The 18,419-nt window shown below is 37.9% G+C and overlaps 1 protein-coding gene across 1 annotated transcript; it reads right to left on the bottom strand.

Annotated features, from left to right (window-relative positions):
- Nucleotides 1–372: 372 nt before the first annotated feature.
- On the bottom strand, nucleotides 373–17,188 carry lrp12 (low density lipoprotein receptor-related protein 12). Its single transcript, XM_084130415.1, has 7 exons — nucleotides 16,212–17,188; nucleotides 13,731–13,787; nucleotides 12,612–12,747; nucleotides 5,908–6,110; nucleotides 3,647–4,748; nucleotides 3,365–3,497; nucleotides 373–1,776 (listed from the first exon to the last, which is right to left on the bottom strand). Exons 1-7 carry the CDS (start codon nucleotides 16,276–16,278, stop codon nucleotides 853–855), a joined length of 2,622 nt encoding a protein of 873 aa, XP_083986541.1. The 5' UTR covers nucleotides 16,279–17,188; the 3' UTR covers nucleotides 373–852.
- Nucleotides 17,189–18,419: the final 1,231 nt, after the last annotated feature.

Genomic DNA, 18,419 nt, shown 5'->3' with positions numbered 1-18,419 from the left:
GAATAATTTTACTTAAAATTAAAAATCTGTTATTTGCTCATCTGTTACTCCTAAAAAAAAAAAAGGGGGAAAAAACTTTGCAGAATCTCCAAGCTGCTCTTTTCCATACAATAAGAACAAAAAAGAACCCTGAAACAAGTCCATATGACTTTTGTGTTAATCGTTGAAAATTGCCCTCAACCAATGACATTTGATGCCAAATCTAACACAATGTACCTTGATACGCCATATGTGCAAGTGCTGTTTTATCATCGTTTTAAAAGCTTGACAGCCCGTCCCTATTCACTGTATAGGAAAAAGCTTTGAGGACATCATTCAAAATAACTCCACAAATAGTATGTCTGGAACAACATGAGGGTGAGTGAGTAGACATTTCATTTTTTGGGTCAACCATTCCTTTAATAAAACAAATGTCTGACATCAAATGTACAAATAAATTAAAGGTTAGGTAACAAATCTCTCAGAGCGCTTGGATGTGTTCAGTCTTTCGTTGTTCCACACTGTCCAGGATAGATGCATTTGTTTGTGCTGCTTTCCCATACTGAAAACTGCAGAGTGGCTCACTCTCTACTCAACGTGAGCTTAATTTGACTCTTCAGAAAAATAGACTTTGACCTGGTAAACATCTCAACGAATACTAATATTGCACAGTGGAAGGGACAGTGGGATTGGGGAGTTCTCGTACTCTGTATGATTTTAACAGACTGGTCTTTAAAAGTACCTGATTTCTGAAGCTCTTTGTTTTATAAGAGGACACCTGTCTAAAAGACATTCAACCTCCGCTCCACTAGGGGGCGATAACAGAAATGGCAAGCTGTGAGCAGGGGCATTTTAGAGTCATATGGGCAATTCTTAACAGAGCAGCAGTGACTCATCATCACTAGTTTCTGTTTTCGCCGTCGCCTCCAGACAAGCGTCTGGGATCTGCGCCGTATGGACAATTCCACAGTGTTCACAAGGGCCGTCCCTACCCACCAGCCGGCCTCTGAGAGAGACGGCAGCGGGGGCTAGGTGGGGCACAAAAGCCTGCTCAAAGCCTTGTTCCAGCAGGGGCCTGGAGCTCTCGTCACTGTCCAGGGAGCCGGAGTCTGAGACAGGAATGAGGAGCTCCACGTCATCCTCATCCTCGCCCCTAATACCGACACCAGTACAGCCCGCACTTCCTTGCTCCAGTTGCCGCAGAGGGCTGTGATTCTGCCCAATGCCACTTGACCCTCTGTCACCTGAGCGACCAAGAGAGAAACGAATCCACCGGAGGCTCCGTGTGACCCGGCTTAAAGCACTGCTGAAGGGGCTCCTTGTAGAAGTAGTAGTAGTAGAACACAGAGGTCCAGTTACTCCAGAACTTTCTGAGATGCTCTCAGAGATGCTGCTCTCTCGACTGACCAGTGGGGCAGAGCTGGCAGACACCGAGACGATGGCTTCCACGGCTGTGGTAGGGGGAGTTTTCTGTGGTAGTGGGGCCATCAGGCCTCCAACAGCTCCAGGGACATCCCTGCGGGGATGGTGATCACTTTCAGTGTCTGTGTCATCGGAGTCCAAGGGCAAGAGTCCACGGTGAGAGCCAAGCCTCTCCGGCTCGCGTGCAGAGGCATTGCCGGCAGGACCCTCTTCAGTGTCTGCAGACACCAGTGCAAGAGAACCAGATCGCCGTGAACGTGTGAAATTGAACAGGCGTCTCCAGATGTTGCCATGGCGCCCTGTGGTGGGGAGTCGGATTGAGGTGAATCCCAGCTGAGAACGAACTGCCAGTCTTAGGTTTTCTAAAACAGATGCCTGAAAGTAAAAACAACAGGGAATGTTACCCAGGGCTCGACAGTGCAAACGTTTCACTCGCATTTGCGACTAAAAATAGATTTGTGCAAAATGTAAAATGTATTTGAGCACGAGTGTGAATAAAATCTCTAAACAAACCTTTATCATTTTAAGAGGTCTTTACCCCATAAAGCTGTTACCCCATAAACAAAGCAGCTGCTACTTTCTGTTTCTTAAATGTTTCAAAAAACATTGTGTTCATCTCACCACCAAATGCTTAATTACTTAAAGCCTTACTAGGTAGGCCTATTTAGTTTCAAACTTAATTTTGTTTTACATTTTAAGTTTGACTAAAACATGGCCTAGATATTGATTGAAAATGTTCTGATTCTTCACTGTTCAGTAACACTGTCACTTTACAATAAGTAGTTAGCATTAGTTGATTCATTAGTTAACATGAATTAACAATGAAAAATACTTCTAAACCATTTACTAATTTTACTTAATTTCAACATTTACTAATACATTATTATTAAAATCTAAATTTGTATCTATTAATATTATTTAATGGACCTGAGCTAACAATGAACAGTTGTATTTTTATTAATTAACGTTAAAGAATACTGTAACAAATGCTAATTCTCATTTTTAATATTAGTTAATGCATGAACTAATGCTAACTAATGAGACCTTATTGTAAAGTGCTGATGTCCTTTATAAAAAAAAAAAAAGAACTTTAATCTGTTGGAAACATTTGTTTTGTACATTTTTTGTGTTTTGTTTTATTATATTTAAATGTTCAATTGAGGGTTTTTTTGCTAGAAGAAAAACAAAGTTATTAAACCACTATTTTGTAAAAATTCATTACTGTGATAATACCACATACTATGATAGTGTGTAATATATCAAAGTCCTTTAGCAATAATTGTGACATGTCTAATATATATCATTTTGCTTGTAAATGCATCCTTGTTTCCCTTTATTAAGGTAAAACGCATATTTAATAAATTTGCATTGCGCCCCAAAAGTTTTTTAATGCGCTCCTAAATTTCCCAACTCACAAGCACATGTGCTCCTTGGGGAAAAAAGTAAGCGCCAAGCCACGTTACCTAATGTCATTCATTACATGCAGGTCACACATCATACTTTCTATTGTCTGGGAACGTTTCGAGATCAGTCAGATAGCACCGTTGTGCGAATTTACCAAGCCTATTATCGAGAAGGCTTTTGGAAAACTTTGCTTTTGGACATGACTAGACTAGTTTCTGCCCATACATGGAGGGCGGACAACCATAAGTCCTTTTGTCTCAATCCAAAGACTAAAGACCCGTTCACACCAAGGACGATAACTATAATGATAACCATAAAGTTTTAATAATTGTTCTAATTCTATGAGAAAAGGGAATTCCACATGACACAAGGGAACATTATATATTTGGAATCACTTTCTTTTTACAGCTGATAAACTATAAATAACAATCAGAATCCACCAAGCTAGAGCATTAAAAGCAACAAATGACAAAACTGCAGTGCAAAAGTTGGTGTGTATGCTAATATAGTTATTGTTCTTTGTATACGGGCCTTTAAGTACATAATGCAGTCTTCTTACCTGATTTCCAGAGCAGACAGGAAAATCTTCCACTGGGGGGATCAGTCCTTGAGCAATCAGCTGCCCATATGAAGGAGGAGCTTCTCTTCTCAGTAACTCTGCTTCCACTCTGGACAGCTGAGTCTCAAATGACCTGGAAGAACAACCAACCCATTAATTGGTAATTGACAAGAGAACAGTCACAGAAGCATACACTAATAAGCTGCTAAATAATTTTCCCTGCCAATCAATTTCTATTTTAGCTTTAGTCTGGCTATCTACCCAACAAACTTCTTCACTTACCTGCGCTCAAACATCCTGAGTGAGTACAGTTTGCAGGTGCAGCCCAGAGCAATGACCAGCAGCAGGCCGCAGATCAGACTCCCGATAACAGCGGCAGTGATTACTCGTGTGGGTACAATTACTGGGCAGCTTTCTTCATCACTTCCATCCCCACAGTCATCTTGCGCGTCACACACCCAGCTTTCAAAAACACAGCGGTTGTTCTTGCAGTGGAAGTTTCCAGGCTGGCAGAAAAAGCAGTTCTTCTCATCTGAGCCGTTTGGGCAACGGTTCTGGTAGTTGCACCGGTCAGAACGTGGGTAGCAGGCACCGTTTCGTGAGCATGGGAACTCATCTTCCTGGCAGTTGCTGCAGTTGAGCTCGTCCCTGCCATTGGGACAGTGCCAGTAGCCGTCACAGCGCTGTTGTTCAGTGTAGCAACCCCAGTTCCCTCCACATGGGATTTCCCATGGCAAGCAAAAGCCATCTACTTGATACGTAACATTAAAGCCTCGAGCCGCATTGATTTTGTCAGCATAAAAGTGTATCCGAAGTTGTCCTGAAGATGACACCACCGCTACAGGGGCTCGAGAGTCAAATGCAGTCAACACACGCAACAGACGCCTGGGGTTCTCTTCTAATCCATCGTAGACTTTAACATAATCGCCGTAACCTGTGCCATCCAGTTTGAAGTCCATAAAGCGTAAGATAACCTTACGGTGGTCACCAGTGTCGATCAGCCAGGTGCAGTTACTACCAGGTGGATAGAAGTCAGGATAGTTGGGTGAGCTGAAAGTACCGTAGAAATTGTGCAGCCATTCGCCACAGGTGGGCACGTCGCAGTCGATCTCATCGCCCAAGTCTTGACAGTCAATGCTACCGTCACATTTGAGGGACTCTGGCAGACAGGTGTAAACACGGGTGTAGCGTGAGAGACAAGGGAATTGGTTAAAAGCGCAGGGCTGGAAGGAGAAGAATGCGGAGGGGTTTGGCTGTACACACAGCTCCTCGTCTGAGTTATCGCCACATTCATCCATGGTATTACACTTCCATGACTCCGGGATACACTTCCCATTAGCACAGTGGAATTGGTCCGGCTTGCAACTGGCTTCTTCCGATTTACCTAACAATTACAAACAGATTTTACCCTTTTGGATAGACATAAGCATTTGCAGTAATGTTTGATTTATACATTTTTGATAGACTTGTCTCAGAGGATGTTTATTGTGCAACAGCCAAGGGGAAGTCTGTGATCTATATTCAGCATGAAATCTAAATAGCTAAAACCTAAATTGTCTATTATATTCTGGTCTCTAGACAGGACTTATATACCCTTATTCAATGCAAATCTGAGATCTAATCCCATTTTAAAATTGGCCGAGTGGAAATGATAGGTTAGGAGTTTAAGTTTTAACTTAAGTTTGGGCAAATGCAAGAAAAAAAAAACTGATTCAAGAACAAAGCCAAGTTAACGTGTTCATGGAAAGCAGGCCGTTTTTTCAGTAACCAAATACAATTTGGCCACATTTACAATACATGGTTCAAGTGACCCAATTCTGATCGGATATGACCCACGAACGTGTAAGCAGGAAAAAAAGCATTCCGATATTCTCAGATCAGTTTCAGGCCTCATTCATGTGGAAATAAATCTGATATGAATTGGATACATGCATTTGTGTCTGACGTAAACGGACAGATCGGATATTCCCATCAATGCGAGTGAATGCGAGTTTATAGCAGTGATCATTGCTACCTTCATCCAGGCTGCAACAATGTCTCTGTCCTCTTTTTTCTTCTTTGCCTTAAGAGACCAATGTTTTGCTGACCTTTAAAGATGTTGCGGAAAGAAAACGCTTTTCCGGGTCAGTACGTCTACCTTGAGTTGTTTCGCCAAGTGTATAGTGTAAATGCAGATATCGGATATGGGTCACTTTAAAAAGATATAAGCTGGTCGTCAAAAAATCTTATATAGTCAACAAATCGAAATTGACCATCAAGACCTGCAATGTAAATGCGGCCTTTGAGTGAGAGTGAGTGAGTGAGTGAGTGAGAGAGAGAGAGAGAGAGAGAGAGAGAGAGAGAGAGAGAGAGAGAGAGAGAGAGAGAGAGAGAGAGAGAGAGAGAGAGAGAGAGAGAGAGAGAGAGAGAGAGAGAGAGAGAGAGAGAGAGAAAATTGTTTCACAAGTGTTGCATGGCAGTGCCAACACAGTGTTTAAGACATCTACGTAACTGCATCCTCTATGATGCAGTTGAATCTAAAGGGATATAAATAGCAATTCTACCTGTTATGTAAGAGAGCCTAAAGCCCTTTCCAGTCATGCTGTCATCAGAGTGGAACTTGATCCACACGTGATCCTGAGAGGAGATGTATGGGGCAGGAATAGACGAGCCACAGGCCCGGTACCCATCCAGGTTCTTGTAGGTGCCAATAGAGATCCAGTCTAAACCACATCGATGCGAGCTCTGAATTTCAAAGTCCTGAAAACTAAAAGTACAACCAATTTTAAGTAAAGGAATGTCAGGTATGTGCACAATAATATATCTTTTTTTTTAAACAGTATCCCTGTAATCAAGACGTTTAATCAACAGCTAATTCATAATTTAATGAGTTAACTGACATTAGACCCTTTGGGTCGAAACTTTGTCTTTGAATCTTTGAGAGCAGAAGTAGCAGTGTGCCGATTTTTGTTTATTTTGAGTATTTTACTTAACTGACATTAGACATAGGATTACGTCTTGTTGCATCTTATGTCTCAAACTACAAAAGATCATGACTTCCAGATGTATGATTTTTAAATAGTACCAATTAAGAAACATGATGCTGGGAAAAGCTCTACCAAACTAGAGGCATAAAAATGGAGGTGGTATATGTGGGACGCAGTGTCTTGCTGAATACTAGGGCTGCACGATTAATCGAAATTTAACCGAAATTGCGATTTGGCTTAATGCGATTAATTGCAAAGGCTGCCATTTTTTATTAAATAAATATATGCACAGAGTGTTAGTGAAGTGTCTGTGATCAGTAATAAATGCTGTTCCATCTCTGAATGCACTGTGAGTTTGAGTCGCTTATAACATGCATTTAAAAAAGGAACATGCCTCAAACATCTTCCTAAACTTGTAAAGCATTCATAAACCTGTTGTCCAACAAAAGACAACATTTAATAACATGTTTTTACTCAATTCATATCATCAGTCGAGTGCAGAACAAGGCAGACAATATATTATTTTATAGTATTCTATACAGTGATAAAGGCTATGTCGATTAGCAATGCATTATAAATATACTTTATTATGAAAAGACCAGAGAAGGCTTGAAGAACTCAAATACACCATATAATGTCGCAGTCATGTGTTTATTGTCTTCATGTTTAATCAGTCAAAGCATTTCTATCTTTTTTTTTATTCAGCTACAGTGCTAGCTTCACATTAGGGATTTCCTGAAAATGTCATTATATTACTTCTCTGAGGCAAATGTGGAGTTTCTACTCGAGGGCGCCCCCTGGCTTCCAGAATGAATGAAACAGAAACGTGTTTAGGAAAAATAATACTTCTCTCTAAAGAAATTTATATAATAATCCATGTTTTTATCTAGTGTACAGTTTTTTTTTCCCCCACAGTGGATGCATAAAAGGCTCATATTTCATATTAAAGACATGGACTCCTCCTGACAAAAATTAAGAAACTGTCGCAGATTTTTATAATAATATCATATTTTATAATAAATCCTTAGACCTTTCTAATGATTTATAGTCAGGCTGCCTGCATGTTAACAGGTAACCCTGCAGTTTTTCGTAAAATACGTTTTCTGTAAAATATTAATATTTTTATTATTATATTGTTTTATTACATGGCTTGGTTGAATTCTAATGTAGAATGCGGTCTGTTATTTTTTGATAACAGACCGCTGCTAAGTATAACACACCGTTGCCATGAAAAACAGAGCGTTGCTATGGACGCAGGATTCTAACCGTAGAGACGGAACGGACTATTTTCTTTAGCGGAAGCAATACAATCGTTTTTAAATCAATAAACTCCTTTTTAAATCAATATTTTGTGTCAAATTATTGATTTATTTGGTAGGTAGCCATGTAATAAGCGGGATAATGTAGAGCGAGGCGGTTGTTATAGCAAATACAACCCCTTCAGGCTAATTCAAGATCACTGATCAGCCTGTCGGGGTTGTATTCGCTATAACAATCACCTCGCTCTACATTATCCCTTACATATTTATTATTAAATAACAAAACATTTTTAATAATTAAATTAAAATTTTATTGTAATATTTCTTATTTTATTAAATATTTTTATTGAGCAATAATAATAATAGTCATTTATTATTATTATTAGTCATATTAATATACAAGCACAAAATGTTGGGCCAAATTGTGCAGCCCTACTAATATATATATATATATATATATATATATATATATATATATATATATATATATATATATATATATATATATATATATATACATATATATCATTTGTAAAAAATAAATAACTTCTTTTTTTTTTTTTCAAATCATTCAGCCATACTGAAAACTGGACCAATAGCATCTCTATAAGACCGCTTCCATTGGCAAAATTAGTGAGTTTCTGTGTTTACCACAAAAATCACATCCTGTGGGAAGAAATACCAATTGGGTCTATTTCTGTGCCAGTAACCATGGACACCATTCTCAGATAAAGACACAAACAAATGCTCTAGTTGAGGCAAACAGGCTGTACAAGAATAGAGCAGATGCAGAACATAAAAATAGAAATAAAGAACCATTTCAAAGGAGATTGTTTGAGGTGGCAGTAACTGAAAAAATAAATAATTTATATTAACACTCACTCCTTTGAACCAGCACTCAAAATACAATCCTATCCCTATGAAAATTCCAAGAGACACTGCATTGCTTTAAAAATGACAAGGATAAAAACAAACAGATGCCCAATGTTTTTAATTAGTGGTCAACCGATATTTTTCTTTACACTTTACATACAGCACAGTGAAAAATGACATAAATAAGACTTTGTGGGAAACTGGATAAAGCACAGCATAGTTTGAAATCAAGGGTTTCAAGTTTGCCGATCGTGCGTCTCCAGTGACAGCTCAATTCAATTCACACGGACTGACTGTCAAGCACAGAGTAACGCGTTTGTATGCAGGTTTCAAATGCACACTTCAGAAGATCACACAGCATGATTCAACCAAGTCTGCAAGCCAGGTTTGCGCAGTGAAAATTTTAGATATTCAAAGATTTGTAAATTATATAAATGCGTATTTAATGCATGCTCATGGTAAATGAGAAGGTATTATATCATAATACTTATCTTATTATAGTGTTTGCTGTCCTTTTACTAATAATATAAAAGCAATTATATAAGCATATAGCATAAATTGCTATAATATTTTGTATACCGTTTACTATGCTTAAACGGTTAGTTCACACAAAAATGAAAATTCTGTCAGTAATTACTCACCCTCATGTTGTTCCAAACACGTAAGACCTTCGTTCATCTTCAGTACACAAATGAAGATCTTTTTCCATGCGTTTTGTTGATGCAAGAGCAGACATTGTTGCGTGGACGTGCGTTGGAGATTAATAATTTCTAAATAGTGTTGTTTTTTGCACAAACAAAGCCCTCGCGTCACTTCATAAAATTGAGGATAAATCACTGGAGTCATATAGATTACTTTTATGATGTCTTTACTTCCTTTCTAGGGCTTGAAAGTGGTAGTTGCAGAGGCTGTCAATGGAGGGACAGAAGGCTCTCAGATTTCATTAAAAAATATATTTTGTGTACCAAAGATAAACTAAAGTCTTACGGGATGGAAATTAATATTTTGTAAATAAAGTGGCAAATTATTGTTGTTTTTGCACAAAGCACTCACATCGCTTAATAAAATTGAGGTTAAACCACTGGAGTCACATGGATTAATTTTATGATGTCTTAACTACCTTTCTGGGGCTTGAAAGTGGTAGTTGCATAAGCTGCCAATAAAGGGTCAGAAAGCTCTCAGAGTGTTTAATGATTAGATAAGTATTATAATGTATTATACCTGTGGTTACTGGTATTCATGAGACCATACAATGCATTATAAGGTGAATTACAAGGCATAATTAATGCATTGAAAATACTTTTATAAGGATTTAAGTAAAGTGCTATCCAAAAGTCTTAAGGGGGTTTCACACCGGACGAGAAGTGCAGCGCTGCGTCAAGTCTTTAAAATTCTAACACATTATGTTTTATGAGTGTACACACACACACAGGCAGCGACATTCGGCGTCTGTCTGCGATGCCCAGGTTTGACCCAGGACCCTGTTCAAAATCCTGCAGTGCCACAGAGCGCCATTTACATAGTTTTATATTAAATTTTAATTATATTTGTCTCAAATCGTCATTAATGTACATACTGACTTCACCCTTTGCTGCAAGATACATTTAGTTTTACATTAATTTACAGAAATCAGCTGCATGGATGAAGATTGCTGATGTTATGGGATTTTCAGGTGAGATTCTCAATTAATTCAGTTAACGTACGCCCTGAGGTAAAGTGTTCAGACTGCAGATTCAGCAACGGTTGCATTTAATTGTACAGTACAATCATAACATAGTACTGTTTAATGTCCTTAAACATAACAATATTGCTGGGCATAGAATGTCCAAGAATGTGCGTGTCCGGTGTGCGCTACCTCGAGTTGTCCTAGATGCTACGCTGCAATTCTAGTTTGGTGTGCAACCCCTTTTACGGGTTTGGAACGACATGAGGGTGAGTAATTAATGACAGAATTTTCTTTTTTGGGTGAACTAAAGTTCAATTAATAACGTAGTAGAAAGAACTGTTAAACAGAGACGATAAACTAATGAAGGAGGAGACAGGGAGCGCTGTGTGCTCAGGCACTGGCGTTCTCAACGCTGTCAAAATAAACACTGACACATCGGCCAAACAGGAAAATAAATAAATAAATAAATATATATATATATATATATATATATATATATATATATATATATAAATATATATATATATATATATATATATATATATATATATATATATATATATATATATATATATACACAGTGAGGAAAATAAGTATTTGAACACCCTGCTATTTTGCAAGTTCTCCCACTTGGAAATCATGGAGGGGTCTGAAATTGTCATCGTAGGTGCATGTCCACTGTGAGAGACATAATCTAAAAACAAAATCCAGAAATCACAATATATGATTTTTTTAACTATTTATTTGTATGATACAGCTGCAAATAAGTATTTGAACACCTGTCTATCAGCTAGAATTCTGACCCTCAAAGACCTGTTAGTCTGCCTTTAAAACGTCCACCTTCGCTCCATTTATTATCCTAAATTAGATGCACCTGTTTGAGGTCGTTAGCTGCATAAAGACACCTGTCCACTCCATACAATCAGTAAGAATCCAACTACTAACATGGCCAAGACCAAAGAGCTGTCCAAAGACACTAGAGACAAAATTGTACACCTCCACAAGGCTGGAAAGGGCTACGGGGAAATTGCTAAGCAGCTTGGTGAAAAAAGGTCCACTGTTGGAGCAATCATTAGAAAATGGAAGAAGCTAAACATGACTGTCAATCTCCCTCGGACTGGGGCTCCATGCAAGATCTCACCTCGTGGGGTCTCAATGATCCTAAGAAAGGTGAGAAATCAGCCCAGAACTACACGGGAGGAGCTGGTCAATGACCTGAAAAGAGCTGGGACCACCGTTTCCAAGGTTACTGTTGGTAATACACTAAGACGTCATGGTTTGAAATCATGGATGGCACGGAAGGTTCCCCTGCTTAAACCAGCACATGTCAAGGCCCGTCTTAAGTTTGTCAATGACCATTTGGATGATCCAGAGGAGTCATGGCAGAAAGTCATGTGGTCAGATGAGACCAAAATAGAACTTTTTGGTCATAATTCCACTAAACGTGTTTGGAGGAAGAAGAATGATGAGTACCATCCCAAGAACACCATCCCTACTGTGAAGCATGGGGGTGGTAGCATCATGCTTTGGGGGTGTTTTTCTGCACATGGGACTGGGTGACTGCACTGTATTAAGGAGAGGATGACCGGGGCCATGTATTGCGAGATTTTGGGGAACAACCTCCTTCCCTCAGTTAGAGCATTGAAGATGGGTCAAGGCTGGGTCTTCCAACATGACAATGACCCGAAGCACACAGCCAGGATAACCAAGGAGTGGCTCTGTAAGAAGCATATCAAGGTTCTGGCGTGGCCTAGCCAGTCTCCAGACCTAAACCCAATAGAGAATCTTTGGAGGGAGCTCAAACTCCGTGATTCTCAGCGACAGCCCAGAAACCTGACTGATCTAGAGAAGATCTGTGTGGAGGAGTGGGCCAAAATCCCTCCTGCAGTGTGTTCAAACCTGGTGAAAAACTACAGGAAACGTTTGACCTCTGTAATTGCAAACAAAGGCTACTGTACCAAATATTAACATTGATTTTCTCAGGTGTTCAAATACTTATTTGCAGCTGTATCATACAAATAAATAGTTAAAAAATCATACATTGTGATTTCTGGATTTTTTTTGGGGGATTATGTCTCTCACAGTGGACATGCACCTACGATGACAATTTCAGACCCCTCCATGATTTCTAAGTGGGAGAACTTGCAAAATAGCAGGGTGTTCAAATACTTATTTTCCTCACTGTATATATATATATATATTTTTTTTTTTTAAAGTCAAATATCAGCTTTGGCGATATATATCAGTCGACCACCATTTTTCATCTGTATCTAAAGAGGCAGATTGCTTCAACAAGAGCAGTTACTATGAAAACATGTTAGCTTAAATTGGTACAGAGTACCAGACTCCTCCACCACTGAAGGAATTTATAGTGCCTATGGTCTGTAGCCTGCAATTTAGGCGAACTGTGAGCACCATCTTTATTCTTGGCCTGCTTTTGATCATGGAATGGCAAATATTGCAGTATTGTGGTGAGGTGTTACCTGATGGTGATGATCTCTCCAGGGTTGGCCCTGATGTTCCAGCTGCAGTTGATGCGAGAAGGGTATTCGAAGGGCCAACCAGGGCTGGTGATCACTCCACTGGACGCCCTTATCTGCTCCGCTACATCTCCACAGGCTGGAGAAGACCACAAAAACAAAGATTAGGATCCTGTACACAGATTTCAACACATAATGGGTGATTAATACACAATAGCACTGTCCAAAACCAAGTGAGCCGTCTTGATTACTTCACTGCATCTTAACCAATAATAAACCTTGTAAATTAGCCTGCTTATTTGGACATGCTACATCGCATATGCTCCACACAAAAAGCTCTCTTCATGTAAAGCAGGCAGACCATTTCATAATTGATTCCAAATTGATTTCAAGAAAAAAAGGATAAAAATATACCACAAATATTTAGTCTAAAAGTTCATTTTTAGTTAGCTTAAACCATTTTGCATTTCAGCATGCTGTTGGAAACATTTATTCTGAATGAAGTCAGCAGAAATGTTAACAAATATTTAATTCCCTAATTAAAAAATTAGGGAATTAAATATTTGTTAACATTTCTGCTGACTTCATTCAGAATAAATGTTTCAAACAGCATGCTGAAATGCATTCTAGCCTTCATTACAATTATGAGATTATGCTTTAGACTTCAAGGCAGAGTCATTTAAAAAAAAGAGTGTATATGATTTCTACATACAGCTCACTGAATTATGAACACCAAAACAGTAAATTGCTAAATACATGTGCAATATAACCTAAAAAGGTGGGTTCCTGAATTCACCCTCAAAAAAATGCTAGAAATAAAGCTGGCCTACTAATGAAATGGGGTGGATGAAAGAGTAGCAGTTAAAAGTTAGCCAGGCAAGAGGTAACATGTGGGTAGCAGACTAATCTGGGCTAAATATCAAGAGCCTTACATTCCTTTAAAAGAAAGTGATCTGCAAAGACACATACAGCTCCCTATAAGCTATGTTTGAGGACTCTGAAAAAATGTTTTGGATATCAGACACCCACAGAGTTTAACCTCATTAAGTGTCTATTTTGCTCTGAAGATGAACAAGATCTATAACCTGGGTATGTAAACCAAAACAGAACTCAAGACTTTACCGTTCGACATCCCTGATACATATACATTCTCGCTGTGCTCCGAAGAAACTGCATTTTCTGAAAAACAGACAAAAAAAAACAGATATTCATAGATATACCATATGAAGCTGCAGAAATTAATGTGTAGATGAAAACCTAAAGGGTGCAAAAAGACATGATCCTTCAAACTCAATCTAGTGTGCAGCAGAGCTTTAAAAAACAAAGTCTAAATTTGATCCACTAGGAACAATGTGGAATCAAACCAATTTTAAAACGGCGCATTTGTGAGCAACAGACTGACCCAGAATGCTACCCACATTTCAAGCAACAAAGAGAAATTTGGTTCAAACACCCACAGTAATTCTGAAGACAAGACACAATGCTTTACTTCAAAATCAGAATGGAAAGGAAGCAGAGGAAAATTAATCACAATTTAGACTTCTAGACTTCAAAATTGGCAGACTGGGTGTTACTGCTGTATCTAATTTATATAATAATTTTCCTGTCAGTATGTTTCTCTCACAATATCATTATAGTGACACTTTTAGGGAAACTCCCTCCATTCTTCATTCAGTGGAGTAAAATTGAATTTGTTGGCCAATGCTTACCAAAACTTAGCTAGGTTTTTCATCCCAGAGTGAATCACTTGCTTGCTTGCTCACATTTTTAAATGCTTTACAAAAAACATTGCAATCTAATATATAGACTTAAATTAGTGATTACTGAGTATTTTGGCACGTTCTAGTACCTTCCACTTCAGCCAAAATCCAACACCAATACAAACTGATCAGATGCAACTAGTACGATCTAAAAGCCACACAGGATGACTGTTAGATAACTTAGGGGTTTAGCAATTAAATCTTTGGCTATGTACAAAAGCATCCTCTTCTGCAGTATACTGTAGACGTACTATTTACAATATACTTTTCTGTATGCATGAACACAAAAAAAAAAAAAACCCAAGGTAAGCCCCAAAGAGCCCTCATTGTTTGAGCTTGCAAAACATCATCTGTTGGGGTTTCCCACACTTATGTCTGTTGGCTTACAGCAGCTGAGGGCATGATGGGAGCAAAGCAAAGGAGAAACAATCCACATTCAAACACAGGCATGCAAACCGGGCCGCTGCTATACAACAAATGTACAACAACTGATGGATACGGTGGATATTTTAGCTTGCCTATATCAATAGGTCAGCTGTAAGATCCCCAGCGACAAATTTGACAACTGGAACAGATGGACCAGTCTTTATGATACTTTACAAGAAATTCTGAATAACTAGAGTGTGGTTAACAATTAAACTTTACACGGATTTATCTATTAAATAATAAAATAGTGTAACGCCAACAGTAAGAAGGGTAACACTTTACAATAAGGTTTCATTTGTCAACATTATTTAACATGAACTAACAATGAACATCTTCTAATCTTTTTTTTTACCATCAAATGTTGCATCTGTTAACATTAGTTGTTGATTCACTGACAACTAACACGAATAAGAACTTTATAAAACTATAATTAACAATGGTTAATAAATGCTGTAAAAATATATTGCTATTATTAATGTATAACTATTATTATATAACTATTGTTAATGTCAGTTAATGCATTAACTAATGTTAACAAATTAGACCTTATTGTAAAGTATTACTGCAAGATTAAGGATGGCCAGGGCTCAGTTGTGTCAATTTCAAAAATTAGTTGAGATTTGTTGAAAAGTATGTGCAAATTCACAGTATGTTATTGTTTTCCAGTAAATCTGCATTTATAGCTGCCATTCAGCTACATTCAACTAGCTTTACCATTTCCATCTAATGTTGCACATTAAAAAACACCCCTGATCTGTTTTACATAGAAAGTTAGAAAGCAGGAATACTCCGAACATAATCAAAAGTGAAAGAGGAAAAGAAAGAAAAGAAAAAAAAATCCCCAAAACATGAGATGTAAATGTTTGAAAATCCCTCATCAGGGGAAATAAAGAGAGGTGGATGGGAAATAAAACGAGAGAATGAAGGGCAAAGGGATTAATTTGTTTTGTTTTAAGTCAAGATGATGGGATTCAATCACAGAGATGGACAGACATGCTGTAAACAATAGAAGTCTTTGTTCCCTTCATTCACCCGGATCTGATCTCAAACACAAGCCATGTCATCACATTCACTCTAACGTTACATGTTTAAAGCGTGTCAGTGTTTATATGGCAGTAATTAAATCAAACCCAATTTAACCATGAGAGAAACCTCAATGTATGTGAATGAAAAGCAGCACACTTTTCCCATAGCAGCACCACTGCAATATCACACCACTAGTTTATAACCAAGCATGTAAGAAATAACGTTAGCCTACTGCATTTTACTAGTACATTAATGCTATTTTAACATAACCAAAAATAGCGTGAGAAAAACACATACAGGGAGATTTGTAAGTAGAGAAATAGAATAAACATGTAACGTAACGTTAGTCTATATATTATATAAATCAATAAACGGTAGAGAAGTGTCTTACCCATAAAAATGAAGAGTAGATGTGTCCATAGCAAACAGATCGTGTTTAGGTTCAAAATGTAGGCCATAATAGCTTTAAATGATAAAATGTGCTACTCTGTAGTTTTAGTATCGCTATTTATACACAATGTGTGTTCTATAGAGGAGTATTACCAGAGACACTAACGTTAGCTGTTCAACATTTCTTTTTCGTTTCCTACTTCTATCTTGATATAACACTTATGTTACAGAAAAACGAACGTCTTAGATAAACGATAACAATGTATACATAATAAAATCATTAATAAGTTTGAATAAAAGCGATAATTTCCCTCAATAAAAAGCAAAGTGAGTGAAATCACGATCAGTCTTCCCAACAAAGGAGTCGCTAATGCTAACAGGGTAACGTTAATGCTAATGTCAACCTACACCTATAATCTAACCTACTACTATAAAACCCATTGATTCATTTAATGAACCTCTGGGGTGAAATGCACATTTATCTAATTAGTAAAGAAGCTAAATCCTTTCCGATGTCCATCATTGATAAGATTTCTATATAAACTGACTAAATGCACCAGTGTTGACTAGCCGGTTGTGCTAGCGCTTTTGTTTAGCACACGAGCTCCTTTAAAACATACACAAAGTGTCCTTAAAAGCCTGAGACGAGATCAACACTAATCTATCGATGATCCAACGTGAAAGCGCTAATTCCAAGAGTTTAAAGGTGTCAAATAGCCCTAATCCAGACAAATATAGCCACACACTGATCTAAGTTACTGCATGATGTCGCTAACAGAAATCTGACCAAACCAAATACTGAAAATAAAACTAGACATCAGGCTTAATCAATAGCATGATCGTCTGCTGCTCTGACTGAAATCTACTTGCGGAATTTTGGCCTTTCCGATCGCTTGTGTGTTGTTACAGCCGGGTATTTACCACCACAAACCAGCCCTTCCCCCTCTGAACAACTCTCTCTCTCTCTCTCTCTCTCTCTCTCTCTCTCTCTCTCTCACACACACACACACACACACGCACACACACACAATACGTTGCCCACAATACGTTAAAAATAAAAAAATAATAAGGAGCCATTAACTTTCGCACAATTATTATTTTTTAACTCACAATTCATGGATTGAGACGGGGTACTGTACATGGGGCCAGGACAGCCTAATAATGGAACAACAGGGGGCCCAGTTAACCTTGCAACACCAGTGATGGTCAATTCTCAACTCCTACTGTAATGGTTATGTATAAATTTCATCTTCACAAAGCCAGAACCATTCACTGTAATCCCAATTTTAGAATGTTCTCCTCTGATATAAAGTCCCTTTTTAATTCCTTTAATAAAATGTCAAAACCTTTGAACACATACACTTAGAAAACATATCACCCTGTTATCATATCCTGTTACAAACGTATCAGTCTGTTGTAAGGAACCTTTAATTTTTCATGATGACAAAATGTTACATTTTGTGTAATTTTGTAACTTTTTTAATTTTGTTCAATATTTGTCTTTTGTGCTCTTTTGATATTATGTTATGTATTTCTGTGATTTTCACATTTAACATTTAAAAAAATATATAGGCTATTATTAATGTCTTTAACTACTTTCCAAAGTTCAGAAGAGACAGGGCTTATGTGGAAGGACTGTGGAAGGATAATACAGCAACTAATGTAGTATTACAGAGAGCTAGCCGCTTTGTTTAACAAAGGCTTTGACCGCGGGGTCTTCTTCTCATAGTCAGAGAGGTCACTGTATTCAAGCGCCCCTGTATTGTTGAGCTCAGACATCATGGGTTGAAAAACTAACATCTGGTCTCTATTCAAACGGCCTACGTGCCCCTTACCGAGTGACAGATGTCGTGTCATCCACGCATGCCCAATGACGGGGTTAAATCCGTTAGGAAGTAAACAGATGGTTCAGGATTTTTATTTTTATTTTTTTGTTCTCAGTGTCCAAAAGCTGTTGGAGTTAGTATTTTATTATGTAATTCTTCAGCTGCCTAAATCAGTTTTTCTCAAAGTACACTGTGTAATGTTCATACTGACCTGTCATTAAGTGTTTTGGCTTATGTGCTTTCTGTAATATTCTGAAGAAAAATATATTTAATTATAACATAATTCTACATAAATCAAGACGACAAAGAATTTTCGGAAGTGTTGCTACTAAATGCATCCTTTGTTGTGATGGAAATGACACCACTACTGTGGGAACAGCTAA

Source organism: Abramis brama, assembly GCF_963993115.1.
Source record: "Abramis brama genome assembly, chromosome: 12".
In the NCBI taxonomy this organism is placed as follows: Eukaryota; Metazoa; Chordata; class Actinopteri; order Cypriniformes; family Leuciscidae; genus Abramis; species Abramis brama.
This window is presented reverse-complemented; position numbering and strand designations above follow the sequence as displayed.

Bases quoted from the DNA above. Each gene is read 5' to 3' on its own strand.
- lrp12 (XM_084130415.1), bottom strand. From the start codon at position 16,278: ATGGCCTACATTTTGAACCTAAACACGATCTGTTTGCTATGGACACAT. The intron at 13,788-16,211 runs GTAAGACACTTC...TCTGTTTTTCAG, and splicing joins TCTACTCTTCATTTTTATGG to AAAATGCAGTTTCTTCGGAG. The intron at 4,749-5,907 runs GTAGAATTGCTA...TGTAATTGTTAG, and splicing joins TAGGCTCTCTTACATAACAG to GTAAATCGGAAGAAGCCAGT.